The following is a 15,174-nucleotide window of genomic DNA, read 5'->3' on the forward strand; positions in this document are numbered from 1 at the left end:
TCCCGAGGCCTCTACCCGTCCAGGCCCGCCTGCCCTCGGGGCTCTCAGAAGCCTCCTCGGGCTCGTTGCTGCTGCAGGGAGAGCGCCGTCTCTAGAAACCCCAGGTGTCCCCCTCTGAAGTGGTGCGTGTGTGGCCGAGCTGCCTCGCCTGCACCCAGATCATGTCTCCTGAGACTCACGCTGTCCTCTGAGGGGCCGGTCACTTTCTCGAAACGTGGCTGAGGCTCGTCCTTGCAGGCAGAGGTGAAAAGCCGAGGATCCCACAGGGCTCCAGTGGTCACAGGTTGGGAGGGGTGGAGGAGGGGTCCCGTTCCCTCTGACCCCAGCATCCCCACCTTCTGGTGGGAGTCTGCCCAAGGTGGATCTTGCACCGTGAGAAGCGCGGCCCCTCAGGAGAAGCAGGGGTGTATCCTTCCGGCCCCACAGGCGGCCCCTCGGGGAGCCACAGGCTGTCCTGAGGGCGGCATGGCAGGGCTGGCCCACCGTCTGTGTAGCTTCCTTGGTGGAGGCCACGCCGTGTCCCCGCATGCGATCTGTCCCACCCGAGGACCGCAGGGGCGTGACGGCGGGAACCCACCCCAGTGGGGAGATCACCACCCCTGCCCTGCGAGGAGCGAGTCCCGGATGTGATTCGTGTGCTCTGAGGGAGGTGAACTGGCTGAGGCGGACCTGGTGACGCTGAATTTCCTGTCTCCACCGGAGACAGTCCGCGCCGCAGAACTTTAAGCTGGAGACGCGGCTGAAGTCTCACCCGACAGGTCACACTCTTACAGAGAGGGCGTCAGGAACCCCCAAGCAGTAAACCTGTGGGCCACCAGACGGGCCCATCTGCGGACACCCTGCCCAGGGGCTCGGGTTTCTGTAGGAGAGACAGGAAGGGATGGTTTACTGCTCAGAGGCCCGGAATGACCGGGTGCGTGGGGTGGGTGGGAGAGCCTGACTGCCTGGCTGGGCGTGGTCCTGGGGCGTCACCAGGAGGACGGGGGGCCCTGGGGCGCGTGAGCTGCACCGTCTCCCCGCTGCCTCTCCTAGCCCCGCTCCGTCTGCCCCCCTGCTCAGGCAGGCCTGCTGGCCGCGCTCTCAGTGCCCCCGCTCGGCCTCCCCGCAGGCCCTGTGCAGCGGTCTCCATTCGCTGGGGCCCTTGCTGTCGCCCAGCCCGGGTTTGGCCTTGCTTCTCTGGGGTCCGGGCTTGTCCTGATGGGCAGGCCCCGGCCATGAGCCCCCCACCCCGGCACAGCCCCTGGGGGCAGCCTGAGCACCGGCATTCAGGCCAGGCGACACCGCTGGGCTGGGGAAGAGGGGCGGGGCCGGGCCTTACAGAGGCGTCAGGAGGCGTCCGGCCCCGGGTCAGGCCTTGGGGCACCTCCTCCGCAGGTGGTGGGCGGGTCTTCACTCAGAATGCTCACGTCCAGCTGCAGGTCACCCGGGGCCATGGTGCCATTCGTGAAGGAAGGCTGGCTCTCGGCCTGTTGAGGGGGCATCTGCCGGCCGGAGGTCCGGGTGGAGGTCCAGTGGGGCGCTGTGGAAGGCAGAGCTGGTGGGCGTGAGCCCGGGTCAGGCGGGGGTTTCGGGGATGGCGCCTCGCAGCCGGGTCACCAGGTCGGGGCCCACGGCCCGCAGTGTGGGGTGCCTTCCCCGGGAAGGCCCAGCCCGGCGGGATCCTGCGCGTCCTGTTCCTCGTCCTCCCGCCTCTGTCTCCCCTTGACGATATTGTTATTAACTCCTCAGAAGAGAAAAATAAATACATCTACAGCGATGGAGGTTTTTTTTGGTTTTTGCCTGAGTTCTTTTATTAGAAAAGTGGAGATAAAGGATAAAGGTCATCTGTGATCAAAGATAAACATGAGGCAGCCACTCTGTTAACGCTGCTGCTCGCAGTGGCCGTAAGCAGCCGGGCCCCCAGGTGAGGCCTGTGAGCCCTCCTCCCGAGGCCTCAGTGCTTTCTCGCTGTGCTCCTCCCACTGTCCTGGGGGCAGGGGGGCCTCTGCCTGCCCTCTTCTCCCTTCACCAGGGGTCTGGGGGGAGTGGGCACGGTCCTGGGCCTTCACGGAGTAGAGGAGGGCGTCCCTGAGAGCAGGGCTGGGTGTGAATGGAAGGAGATGGGTAGACGGGACACTGAGATGCAGAGAGGCGGCCTGTCAAGGCCTGCGTGGTCCTGGGACGCAGGGCTGTTTGTTGGGGGCTGGTGGTCCCGTCACAGGTCGCTGAACCCCAGCTTAACGCAACGCGCTCCCCCTCCCCACCCAGCCGCAAGTCTTGAGCGTGCTGGGCATGTGGGGCAGTGCTTTGCTGAGCAGCCTTTCCTCAGCATGGGAAGCTGCACCCCATCTGCAGCTGTGGAGCTGGGGTGTCTGGTTGGAAAGTACTCTTGGGAATGGAAACAGCCGACATCGGCCCGCGGCTGACACTGATTTCTTGTTTGTCTCCTTTCTGCAGCATGAGCGACTCTCCAGGTAAGGCCCTCCCTGCACCACACCCGTGAGTAAACGCTTGCCTGTACCGCCGCCTGCCTCAGCCTCTTTGTGTCCTCTCTTCTCTCCTTGTCCCCCGCACAACCCCTCCATCCACATCACGCTGCGTCCTGCCTCCACCTCGGTTCCCTGGGCTCGGGGGGCGTGAGCATCCCGACAGACAGACGGCTGGACGGACAGTCTCAGCAGGAAGCAGCCGGGCCCCGAGGGAGGTGCTGATGGCGCTCGGGGCAGAGGGGCGGCCGGCCGGACCCATGGTTCTGGGTCAGGGGCCCCAGCCCTCTCCCTGTACCCAGATGGGCCCAGGGGAAGTTTGTCCAGTGAGCTAAAGCCCTGAAAACTTGAAGAAGCCTGTCAGAGTTTGGGGAGGGGTCGTCTGTAACTTTTCACTGAGTACCTAAGGGCAGACTTGGTCTTCCTGAAGAACGAAGTGAAAGAGTGGAGACCGTCGGTCCCCAGGTTTGTGGTCCCTCTGATGAACCTGAGAGGGACGGGTGCGTGGTTACGGGAGGCGCGGGGCGGATCCATCCATGACGGAGCCGCTGCTTCCTAGTTGATAGACCCTAACATTTACACGCTAGCACGTGTTCTCCCCTCGTGTGTCCTCTCGCCAGCACCAGCTGAGGGTAAATCTAATTTCCCTCTAACCCTAAAGAAAATTAATTTTGCAGATTGGTGGGAAGAAGCGCTTTACTCCATTAATTTCTTGTGAACTCTGTTACATTATAATGCCATTTATGAAAATAAATTTCCCTGCCAACTTCAAAATGTGCTGTAAAACTAGTGAGTAGAACGGTGAGGGGCTCAGAATCGGGGGAACCGGCCCACAGTCCCCAAGTCACACGTGACTTTCTGGCTTCCTCTCATCACACAAGATGCAGATTTCTGCTAGTAAAGAGACAGAAGTGGGGAAAACGTTTCTTGCAGCTTGCGTTAGTTCTAAGGCTTCCCTGGTGGCTCAGCTGGTAAAGAATCCACCTGAAACACAGGAGACCCTGGTTTGATTCCTGGGTTGGGAAGATCTGCCGGAGAAAGGAATGGCTACCCACGGTAGTATTCCGGCCTGGAGAATTCCACAGACTGTATGGTCCATGGGGTTTCAGAGAGTTGACACAACTGAGCAACTTTGACGTCCGTTTTAAAAGCCCTACTGTATGTAGGGTGCTCAGTGTATTTACTTCTTGACCAAACAGTTCTGCTGCTAAAATTTTATGCTAAGAAAGTAACTGAACAGATAGACCAAGCCTTACAGACAGGTCAGTGTGCGCTTTGGAGAAGGAAGTGTCCCGCTCCAGTATTCTCGCTTGTGGAATCTCGTGGATAGAGGAGCCTGGCGAGTTACCGTCCCTGGGGTCGCAAAGTCAGACACGACCTAAGTGCCTTAGCATGGATGGTGTGGGCCTTTCAGTAATGGATTAAGCGCTCATGTAGCCATACAGTGGAAATCTCCACAATCATCTTTTTTTTTTTTTACTGAGGGAGACCTGTCCTTACATATGTGTGGGGAGAAGAGGAGGGGCAGACACGGAAAGTGTTCCCTGACTTTGTTTACAGAAGTGTCTGTTCCTACCTCCGCGTCTAACATCCTGCAGGAACACGGACTAAGCTGTTGACAGAGACTGTCCTGGGGCAGGGCTTGGGGTGACTTTCACTCTCTGTTGAGGCACTCGAGACCCGCTCTTAAGTTGCTCAAGCAGTACCACTTTTATAGTCAGGAAAGTCAGTGAACAGATTTCTGTTTACAGAAGGTGATTTTTTTAAGTGTAAGAAGGAAAAGAACGCTGCTGTAGGACGCAGCCCCCTCTGAGGACAGGGCGGCCCTCTGTGCCCCGCCTCTGCTGGCGCCTGGATCCCACCCACCTCCGGGCAGTGGCCGCAGGACAGGGCCACAGGCAGATGGTCCGGAGCCGGGCCTTCGCGCGTCCTGGTTCAGGGTGGAGCCCGGCAGGGCCAGTCTGTCTGTGGCTGTCCGTGGGCTGCATTTTAGCTTGGAAACAGCAAAGCCCCAGACGAAGAGGAACACTGTCAGGGATCCGCTCAGTCTGTGATCCACTCTCGGACCAGCCAGTTCTGGAACGAAGCCACCGTCCACTCCAAGCATGCAGCCCCTACACACTGTGAAGTCCTGTCCCGGGCACGGCCGCCCCCCTGTGGCGTCCAGAGGAGGGGGTGGACGTTGAGCTCGCCTGCCCCGTGCCCTCCTCGCACGCCCGTGCCCGCCTCGCCCACCCCGCAAGGAGCACCAAACCCACGTGTTTTTGACTTGACTGGAATCGTTTTGTAAGAGCCTCTGAGATCTAAGAAACTTGCTTTTAAAAGCACTCTCTCGAGGGAAGGTATTTACCCCGAAGCTAGTGTGAAAAGCTCTGAGATTTCAGCCGGCACAAGCGTCTAAACCGCCGACTCGCAGCCCACTGCGTACTGGGTGCGGGCTGGCCCCTGCCCCGGCGGGCGTGCCCTGTGGCGCTCAGCACCTCTGGGGAAAATGTCCGCTGCCCTTTAGCATCTCCCCCTACACCTTGCTGTTCTCGGAACCAGCTTCCCCTTCCCTGTGTCTCCCACAGGCTGGAATCTGGAGGCAGTGACGCATCCACCGAGCGGGCCTCAGCCAGAGCCCGCCGGGAGGCCCGTGAGGCCCGCCTGGCCACCCTGAGCAGCCGCACGGAGGAGGACGGCGGCAGGGACTACAGGAAGGTGGGCTCCGCCCCCAGCCCACCCCGCTCGGGACAGCCCTGCAGGGCGCCTGGGTCGCCCCTCTCCGCCGGCCACTGTTTCTTGTACAGTAAAAATGTCCCTGAATCGGGTGCTTAGAGGCGTGGGAAGCAGCAAGGACTGAGACTTGTGGAAGGGAGAGCAAAGCCGTTTGCTTTCCATGAGCCCTGTGAGCGCCAGCCACACGCTGCTCGGTCGCGGTCAGTAAGAATACTCTGGTTTGAGGGTTTATGTTATTTCACAGCTCATTTCCTTCACTTCTTGCAGAAGAGAACCCAGCTCAAGGGGCTGGCTCGAAACCCTTCCTGTGCACGGGGTGCCAGGAAGAACTTTTTTGTTACCAAAACGTTTGTCTTGTTAGGCAGAACTTGGCTAAAATGGGTACACATACAAGGGAGGCTCCAGCGTCAAGCCTCTTTGGTACGGGAACCAGGTTTTTACGCCACAGACCCACAGTTTTGCATCCGCTCTGTCCCCTGCCCTGGGAGCAGCGCTGATGGCAACAGGGGAGCGCCGTCTTTGTGTTCGGTCCCTTGGACCTCACGGTTCCAGCAGCAGGAGACCTGTCCCCAGCTGCCCACTCGGTGGGGACCTGACTCCTCTCTCCCTCCCCAGCTCTACGAGAGTGCCCTGACCGAGAACCAGAAGCTGAAGACAAAACTTCAGGAGGCCCAGCTCGAGCTAGCAGATGTGAAGTCCAAGCTTGAGAAGATGGCCCAGGTGAGGCGGGGAGAGGAGAACCAGGCTTGGGTGCGGCAGCGAGGCGGTCAGGATGGCCCTCCCCAGAGATGAGAGGTGGGCTTCACCTGCCACGGGTCATTGCTGGGTCAGTGGGAAGCCGCCTGGAGGCCTGGCGGGGAGAGTTTTGAGTCTGCCCGGGAGGCCCAGGTGGAGGCCAGAGCTGGCTGTTGGCTGTGCCCCAGGATGGCCTGAAAGCAGAGACGGAAATGCTGGACCTGAGCAGTGAGCACTTTGTGGGGACAGTGTCCCCCTAACCCTGGGCGAGCAGGGCTGCCAGCGCCCGGGGGGCCAGGGAGGGGGCCGGTCCCGGGGAGGCCTGCCCCAAGGGCTTTCTGGACAGCTCCGCAGTGCAGAGCCTCCTGTCCTGGGAGCTGCCCTTCATCCTCACCCTGGAAGGGCCCTGCCTGCTCATGGCAGCCAAAGCTGACTTTGTCCTGAAGGGGCTGCAGGCTGGCCACGCAGGCCTGGGCTGCACGGGTCAGAGGCCGGGGGCGTCCGGTGAGGAGCCCCGCCCCCACTCCCTGGGCAGAAGCTCCGACGGCGCCTCTCTGACCTCTGAGTCTTGACTTCATGGCACGGTGCCCCCACAAGCTGGAATGTTGACTGTGTGGCGGCTGTTGAAGACAAGCTCAGCCTCTGCGTCCCTGGGGAAGCGTGTGGACTTTTTAGCCAACTGCTGTACTGGGTGTGTCGGAATATGCTTTGTTTTGCCAAATTCGAGTTACTGAAATTCAGAAGAAATGCTGGCGCTGCAAGCCAGGCCTCTGCTCTTTACCAAAAACGGACTGTTCAGTGGACAGCGAGGGGGAGGCCCGTCGGCCCCACGCATCTGTGTTGCAGACGGTTACCACATGGACACACGGCGTGTTTGCAGGGAAGGCCCACCCGAACTCGGAGGGCTTAGAGTTAAACCAAGGCAAAACAGAACAAGTCTTTTGCCCGAGAAGCTAGTTCAGCTCTCCCAGTGCAGGTGAAGTAGCTGTGAAATGGCTCCCGTGGCCCTGGCTCAGGGAGGAGGACCGGGGAGTAGCTGCCCTGCCCCTTCTCTTCTCCTGCTTCTCCGTGGAGGGAGCGGCCGACAGCCGTGCCCTTCAGAGACACTGGCGAGAGCTTCGGACAGGAGCCTGAAATCCCAGGTCTCTGCCGGTTCCGGCCAGTGCTTCACTGAGAAAAGAAGCCTTCTCAAGAACGCCAGCATGCTTTCTGTATTTATTCAGTGTTTCTGTGCCTGGTACTCAGCATAAGCAGTCACTTTGTCGTCATCATCGGTCTTTTGGTCATAAGATATTCTGCCTGGTTCTGAAGTGCTGAGAGCAGAAGGGGCCTGGGGGCATCCCCATGCCCTATGGAGGAATCCAGCCTTGAAGCTGCTTTGCTTTTCAGCTGTGGTGGCTGAATCTTTTTAGCTCCTCTCCAAATTATGTATTAAAAGTAGAGGCTCCCCTGGTGGCTCAGAGGTAAAGAATCTGCCTACCAGTGCAGGAGACATGGGTTTGGTCCCTGGTCCTCAAAGATCCCACATGCTGAGGAGCAGCTAAGCCCACGCTCCACAACCTGGAGCCCGAGCCACGTGCCTAGAGCCCGCGCTCCCCGAGAGAAGCCACCGCAGTGCGGCGCCCGTGCCCCGCAGCTGGAGAGCAGCCTGCACAGCAGCGAAGACCCAGCACAGCCAGCGTAAAGAAAGGAAGCGGCAGAGGGCAGCGCGCAGTGCAGCCCCTCCCTCGTCCAAATGGGATCGCACCCGAGTCAGGCCCAGTGCAGAAAGCAGGAGGCCCTGCGCATAGCAGGCAGGTCTGTGGACGGACTGAGACCTCAGGGACTCCAGCCTGCCCACCGTGCACACCACCGCCTTTGTCCCCAGAACAGAGGGAGCAGAGCAGAAGGGCCGCTCAGAGCGGCTGGCGCTCCGGCCTTTACGGGGGAAGGCACCTCCATTCCCTCTGGCCCGAGATTCCAGAGAGGGCAGGGGGCGCGGTGCAGGGCAGGACGGGCGGCCTTGAAGCGTGTTTGTATCTCCATGTATATTTGTGTGGGGGGGGGGGTGTTGTGGGGGTGTTGTGTGTATATGGTGGATGTGTGTATATGAGGTGTGTGTGTATTTGTGCGGGTGTGTATGTGATGAGTGTGTGTTGTGTGCGAGTGTGTAGTGAATGTGTGCATGTGTGATGTGTGTGTTGTGGGTGTGTAGTGAATGTGTTTGTATTTAGTGTGTGTTGTGTATGTGTGTGGGTGTGTGTAGTGTGTTGAATGTAGTGTGTGTGGGCATGTGTGGCAGTGTGTGGTATGTGGTGAATGTGTGTGTGTACAGATGGCGTGTTTCTCTGTTTTGTGTATACATGTCGTGTGTGTCTGATGTGTGTATGTGGTGAATGTGTGTGTGTGTAGTCTGTTTTGTGGGTGTGTGGTGAGTGTGTATGTAGTGTGTGCTGGATGTGTGTTGTGTGTGGTGGTGTCTGTGTATGTACATGTGTGTGTACATGTGTGTGGCATGTGGCAGTAGTGTGTTGTGTGTGATAAATGTGGGCGCATCCTCTGTGTGTACATGTAGTGTGTTATGTGTATACATGTACTGTGTAGTGTGCACGCACGTGTAGTGTGCACGCACGTGTAGTGTGCATATAGTGTGTTGTGTGTAGGCGTGTTGTGTGTGGTGGATGTATCTGTACATGTGTGTACATGTGGGTGTGTGTGATGTGTGGGTGTGTTGCTTGTGTGCGTACGTGTTGTGTGTGGTGTGTGTAAAAATGTAGTGTGTGTGTAGTGTGGGTGGTGGGTGTGTGTATATGTAGTCTCTGTGGGTGTGGTATGTGTATATACATGTATGTGTGTACATGTGCGTGTGTTAGGGAGTGTTGTGTGTGTGATGTGGGTGTCGTATGTGTGGGTGTGTTTTGTGTGTGCGTGTAGGGTGTGTGTTGTTTGGTGTGTTTGTGTGTGTTGTGTGTATATACATGTATGTGTGTACACGTGTGTGTTGGGAAGTGTCGTATATGTAATGTGGGTGTCTTATGTGTGGGTGTGTGTTGTGTATGCATGTAGTGTGCGTGTTGTGTGTGTGTTGTGTATGTGTGTGTTGTGTATGTGTGTGTTGTGTGTGCATGTAGTGTGTGTGTGTTGTGTGTGCGTGTAGTGTGGGTGTGTTGTGGATGTGTGTTGTGTGTGTGTTGTGTGCATGGTGTGTGTGTGTTGTGTTGTGTATGCATGTAGGGCGGTGTGGGTGTGTGTTGTGTGTGCGTGTAGTGTGCGTTGTGTGGGTGTGTTGTGTGTGCATGTAGTGTGTGTGTGGTGTGTGTGTACATGTGTATGTGGTGTGGGTGCGTGTTTTGTGTGTGCGTGTTGTGTTTGGTGTGTTTGTGTGTGTAGTGTGCGTGTGGTGTGTGCGTGTAGTGTGTGTGTTATATTTGGTGTGTTGTGTGTGCATGTAGTGTGTGTGTTGTGTTTGGTGTGTTGTGTGTGCGTGTAGTGTGTGTGTTGTTTCGTGTGTTGTGGGTCTGTGTTGTGTCTGGTGTGTTGTGTGTGTGGTGACGATGCAGCCGTGTCCCTGCCGTGTCATATTTCCGGGGGCCGTGCCCCCGCCCCCCCGCCCCCCCGGTGGGGATTCTGTGAAACCAGGAGTGGTGGTGAAGTGCGTCTCAGTTGTGTCAGGACCCGTGTGCAGGGCTTGCTGTGTGACCGCCTGGAGCCCCGCCACCCCGTGGGCGGCCGGTGGGGGCTGGACGAGACAAGCCTCTGGCCCTGAGACCCCCAGTAACAACTGTGTTCCTTCCTTCCTTCCTTTTGCACCAACAGAAGCAAGACAAGGTCCCTGACCGGTCGTCGGCGCTGGAGACGGAGAAGCGGGTGCGTGTGCACTGGGGGGCAGGGCTTCGGCGCGGCCGGCCCAGTGCGTGCCGTCCTCTCTGCCTCCGGGCGGCAGTTTGGTTGCTGGTCCCGGGGCAGCCTCTGAGCTCAGGGCAGGGGTCCAGGGGGCCGCTGGCATCGCTGGGGCAGGTGGAGCTGTGCAGACTCCACTGCCTGAAGAATGCTTGCCCCAGCGCACGCGCCCTCCCGCCCCGCTGAACAGAAGGGGAGCTTTCGGCAGCACCCTGGAGTGAAGGCTAAGGACCGAACGTGAGCGGACAGTCCGCTCATTCTGACCGAGGAGAGGGGGCTTCTCAGTCAGCTGCTGACTCCTCCCGAGCACACTCAGGATCTTTCTGGGGGTCGACGTTCTTGGGTTGGGAAAAGTCAGATGTACTGATGACCTCCAATGTCGCCTTGACCTGGAGTATAAAATACGTTCCTATCGCTCCTGTTACCGTGTTTAATTTGGAAGGCAGATCAGTTTTACATTTAGGTCCTGGCTAAGCGGGGCCGGGGGGACGGCTTCTTGACTGCCTTGGAATCCATCAGTACTCAGTGTCTTGCTCTGTTGAACAGGAGAGGCGGGCCCTGGAGCGGAAGATGTCGGAGATGGAAGAGGAGATGAAGGTATGGAGAGGCTTACCTGTGGGCGGCCGCGGGGGCTCGTGAGGGGTGTGCACAGTGTGGGTGAGGGGAGCCTGGGCTCGACCCTCAGCCCCTTGGAACGGACGTGGCCTTTGGGCCAAGGGGACGTCTAACTGGCTGGGGCAAACCTGAGCTGAACCTGGAGGGTTTCCTCTGAGGGCTTCACCCAAGGGGCTGGACAAGAGGACAAACCCTGAGGACGGGCCGCAGGTGGGGCCCTCCGCCTGGAACGTTCGGTGGGTCTAGGGACCTGCAGCAACCATCCCCACCATCAGCCCTCAGGCCCTGGGAGTTGCACTCATGGGCACAGGATGGGGGGGCGGGGCAGGGCACGGCAGCGTCGGATCTGGGCGTTGGGGCGACAGTGAGGGGGCTGCACACTCGTGTGAAACACACTCAGGCTTCCACCCTGGGAGCCAGAGGCACCGCGCTGTGAGCTGAGCCCTTTGTGGGAGACTGTTCCTTGTTCCCATGGTCTGAAAAGGTTGGTTATTTACTGAAAAAACTTGCCCAGGGCCTGACAATGTCAAAACTCACGTGCGGTCCGGTGCCAGGAGTCGCGTCAGTCTGCACGGCTCCAGCACGGGAGGCACGCGCGCGGCAGGCTCAGCATCCCAGGGTGGATGGACGGGCCACGCTGCTGGGCAGTTTCGGGCAGGGCCCACCTATGTCTGCAGCAGGGCCGCCTCTCCTGAGGGCGTGGAGCCTGCGCTCCCCAGCTGCTGGTTTTGGACGCTCTGCCCGGCGCTCCAAGCGTGCCCCCCACACAGGCAGCACGTCCGTGTGCCGGTCCGCAGGGTGGCCTTGCTTCCTCGGGGCTCCTCTGTGTTTGCCACCCTTGAGCTACACTGTGGCTGCTATCAGGGTGCTCCTTAGGAAACAGGCCAGTGCGTAGGAGAGCGTGGACACAGCCCGAGCTGGGACCCTGTAAACAGGGCCTTCAGGAGCCCGGGCCTCATCCGCTCCAGGCCAGGCTGCCCTCTGGTCTGCTTGGCCTGCGTGGGGGGAGCCGCCGGGCCACTCCCGCCCGTGTGGGAGCCCTCAGGCCGCAGCGCAGGCAGGTGGCTCTGTCTCCTCCTCTCCCCCTGTGGCTCCCTCAGCTGGGTCACAGGCCTTCTCTTCTCTGCATCGAGGTCAGGCACACGGGGTGGGGCCTGTGTCTGCACCCCGGGCAGCAGGCATGCTGACCGGAACCTGGCTTTTCATGCGGCCAGCCTGTTCTCCCGGCCAGCCGCAGACCCTGGTCACACCTGCGCCCAGGGGACTGTTCGGTGTATACAGAAGCTCAGGCCCTGCAGGCGTGGTCGCAGGAAGCAGGAGGGGCTCAAGGACAGATGGGGCTGGGGCTGGTTTCCTGACTCTGGACCCTGAGGTGGTCTGGCCTACCTCCCCCCTCCCCTCTCACCCCTCCCCCATCTCACACCCTCCCCTCCCCCACCTCCTCACTCCCCACCCCTCCATCTCCTCACCCCTCCCCCATCTCACCCCCACCTTCTCCACCTTCACCCGTCCCCCATCTCATACTCTCCCCTACCCGACTTCCTCACCCCTCCCCTCCCCCACTTCCTCACCCTCCCCTCCCCCACTTCCTCACCCCCATCTCCTCCCTCCTCATCCCTCCCCCATCTCCTCACCCCCTCACCCTCCCCCATCTCACCCTTCCCAATCTCATCCCCTTCCTCCCCTCCCCTCACCCCCTCATCCCCTTTGCTCCCCTCCCCTCCCCTCCCCCAGGTGCTGGCATGGGAGGCCCTGCAGCCCATCCTTGTGGATACTGCTCTTGGAGTTTTGTTTTCCTGCTCTGGAAGCGTCCCTGGCTGACCCTGGCCCCCTGCTCAGCTGCTCCGTGCCACGCCTGTTCTTAGCCCTGCCCCTGCGGACTGCCCTGCCCCCACAGCTACATTCTTCCCCTCGACCCGCCTGTGCTCCCAGGTTCTGAGAGTTGTTCTCCTAGTTGAACGCCACTCTAGGAGGCAAGGACCATTTCATGGAGGGACCGTGATCACTGAAAGCGCCAGTCCCGTCAGCCCCAGGGAAGGGGCAGCGCTCTGGACTGTCCCTGGGTCCTTGCGCCTGGCCCCACGCGCTGCACCGTAACCCCACTCACCCGCTCGTTGAGAGGACCCCCTGGCCTGGCCCTTCTGGGCTCCTGGGAACCGCGGGCCACCCTCCCGCTTCCCGGGCGGCTAGTCTCCGGCTGTGGGTCCAGGGTCGGCCGTCTGTCTGTGTGTTTCTTTTTCACCGTTTCCCCTTCATGCTGCTGCTTGTTTTCTTCTTTCTCTCCTGGAAACTATAGCCTTCCTCACCTTCCATTTCTGTCCTTTCCCTCTGGTGCCTGGCGACCTGTCTGTAGTCATGTAACCCGCAGGTCATCGTATCCGTCCGTGGAGTCCATTCTCTCCCTCCCAGAGCCGATGGTCCCAGCTTCAGGCTCAGAGGTCTGGCAGGAAGGACTGGGCCGGGCAGGAGCCTGTTTATCGCTGGCTGTAGTCCTTCACGGGACGGCTGTGCGCGCTCCCCTGCTCCATCCGCCGTGCTGTGGGGTGACCACTGGACGGGCCTGGCGCTGGCCGCTCGTCCACTTTCTGAGACGAGGCCTCGGCCTCAGGCACAGCTATGCTCCCAGCCCTGCCCCGGGGCAGGGAGCAGGTCTCCACCCTGGCTTCCGGGCAGCAGAGCAGGCCTTGCTGCCACAGGAGCGCCTCCCACAGGCCTTGCTCCATTGAAAATGAAACATAAGTGAGGTAGTAGAGATTCAGAGAGGAGACGAATGGGAGTCAGGAGCCAAGTTCAGGGGAGGACGTGAGGAGAGGGGAGCAGGGCAGCCCCGGACACCGGCCCCCAGCCCCCCGTGCCACAGCCAGCCCCCAGGCTCACCCCTGCCACAGCCAGCCCCCAGCCCCGCCTGCCACAGCCAGCCCCCAGCGCCCCCTGCCTACCCCCTGTCTTCTGCCTTGCCTTCCTTGCATGCAGACTAAAAGCGGAAACAGAAAGTCATGTGACTTCTTTGTCCCACTTTTCTCTTTTCTGGCCTGTCCTGTCTGTCTGTCCGTCCGTGTCTCACTCTCTGCAGAACCTCCACCAGCTAAAACAGATTCAGACCTTGAAGCACATGAATGAGCAGCTGCAGGCCGAGAACCGGGCTCTGACCCGGGTTGTGGCCAGACTCTCGGAGGCCGTCGAGGGCTCGGACCCCCAGGGGCTCTAGTCCTCCCCTCCTCCTCTCCAGGCACGTTCCCTCTGTTGTCGGCCTCGGGCTCTGCACTCGCCCCCAGAGCCTACGCGTGTGGGGTCCATGAAGGTTGGTGGTCTGCAGGCGCAGGGCAGGGGCCTGGCCTGGGCCCTGTTGAGACTCTTCCCTCAAGGTGGCCACGCAGGTCCGCGCGGGTCCTGGCCTGTGTGTGAACACCACGTGTTTCTAGTGGGAGGAGGGGGGCTCTCAGTCAGCTGTGCCCCCAGTGCAGCCTGTTCCCTGCAGCAGTCAGGTTGGGCCTGGGGTGCTGTGACCAAGGGCAGGGGCTGCGGGCTCCAGACGCCCGGGGCTGGATTCCACGTGCTGCTCAGCCTCCGAGTCTGAGGTCTGGGGTGTCTAGAGCTCCCCACTTGTTCAGTGTGCAGCCAGGCGAGAACCAGGCCCCGGGCCCTGCCCAGAGCAAGCGCTGGGCAGGGGCTCTGAGCCTGCTCCTCTCCCGCCAGCTGCCGCCCTGGGTCTTGCCTTCTTCTCCCGTGTTACAGGCCGTGCCCTCCTGCCTATCACAGGTCTGGGTCTGGGTCAGGGACCCTCCTACGGCCAGGCCCTCCCTGACGGGGCCACAGGCAGGTGGCCATGAGCGGTCACCAGAGGACCAGGAAATGCGTGCGCTGGACTCAGAGCCACTCCCTCACGCAGTCTGAGGCCCAACTCACAGTCGGCACGTTTCCCACCAAGGTGGCCTGAGCTGTCCTCACTGCTCTGTGGTTTCACTCTCTGAAACGAGTTTTTAATTTCCAGCAACAATCTAATCAGTCCCGACCGAGGCTTGCTGTGCCTCTGGGTCAATAGCTGGCAGCTTGCACCCGCTGGGTCTGAACCCCCTACCCCCGTTCCCGTCAGGCACACTGGGGTCCCCCTGCCGGCCGAGCAGCCCCTGGCCTCGTGGGAAGGTGCGTGAGGGCCACGCTCCACTCAGGGAGATCAGCCCTTGACTTGGGGTGAACTAGGGGCCCCAAAAGATGGCCCAGTTTTCTCATTCCCCCTCTGGTGCGGAAGATCCTGGGCCTGGTTGGGGCTGGGGACCGCGGAGCTGGTGGAGGTCTGTGCAGGCCCGTGCCAAGCTCTCTGCTTACAAGTTCTCATTCCGTGAGAAACCAGTCACTGTTCTTGTGGGAAGAACCGAGTCAGAAGAAGCGACCCGCCCCAGGTCACTGGGAGAGTGTGGGGCAGGCGACCTCTGCCGTCTGGGCGCCAGCCTCTCCCGGTCCTTTCCGACAGCCCCAGACTGTTAGCAGGAGCTCGGGCGGCTGAGAAAGTGCCTCGACCTAGTTTTCCCAAAGAATCGAGTCTTAACCTGGAAGTGAATCTCCCGAGAGTCGAGGCCATTTTTGGACGTGTTTTCAAAGGCAGTGGTTCAGACCCAATCTGAGAGCTGCCAGTGGTGACACGGCCATACCCACGTGGAGCTGCTTCCCGTCCAGAGCCCGCTGTGGGAACTCGGCCCGGGCGTCTGCTGGCGGCCTGGGAAGGCACGTCAGAGGGCCTCTCCCAGCCTCTCGGCCCAGGCAT

The 15,174-nt window shown here is 60.4% G+C and overlaps 1 protein-coding gene across 6 annotated transcripts in view; it reads left to right on the forward strand.

Moving 5' to 3' along the window:
• The window catches only part of PPP1R12B (protein phosphatase 1 regulatory subunit 12B), a 167,377-nt gene that overhangs the window by 146,658 nt on the left and 5,545 nt on the right, over positions 1-15,174 (forward strand). Inside the window, exons 19-24 of one of the 6 annotated variants that reach the window (XM_086343013.1) lie at positions 2,437-2,453; positions 5,036-5,165; positions 5,799-5,903; positions 9,714-9,764; positions 10,344-10,394; positions 13,486-13,711. In XM_086343013.1, the coding sequence (XP_086199139.1) occupies positions 2,437-2,453; positions 5,036-5,165; positions 5,799-5,903; positions 9,714-9,764; positions 10,344-10,394; positions 13,486-13,620 (489 nt within the window). In that variant the 3' untranslated portion in view covers positions 13,621-13,711. Of the gene's footprint in view, positions 1-2,436; positions 2,505-5,035; positions 5,166-5,798; positions 5,904-9,713; positions 9,765-10,343; positions 10,395-13,485; positions 13,712-15,174 lie in introns of those variants that run through there. The other 5 variants (XM_086343015.1, XM_086343017.1, XM_086343024.1 and 2 more) reach the window with 5 other exon arrangements.

The sequence above is a fragment of the Bos grunniens genome, chromosome 16 (genome assembly GCF_055505025.1).
Source record: "Bos grunniens cultivar Pamir isolate PY7600 chromosome 16, Bosgru_T2T1.0, whole genome shotgun sequence".
Classification (NCBI taxonomy): domain Eukaryota; kingdom Metazoa; phylum Chordata; class Mammalia; order Artiodactyla; family Bovidae; genus Bos; species Bos grunniens.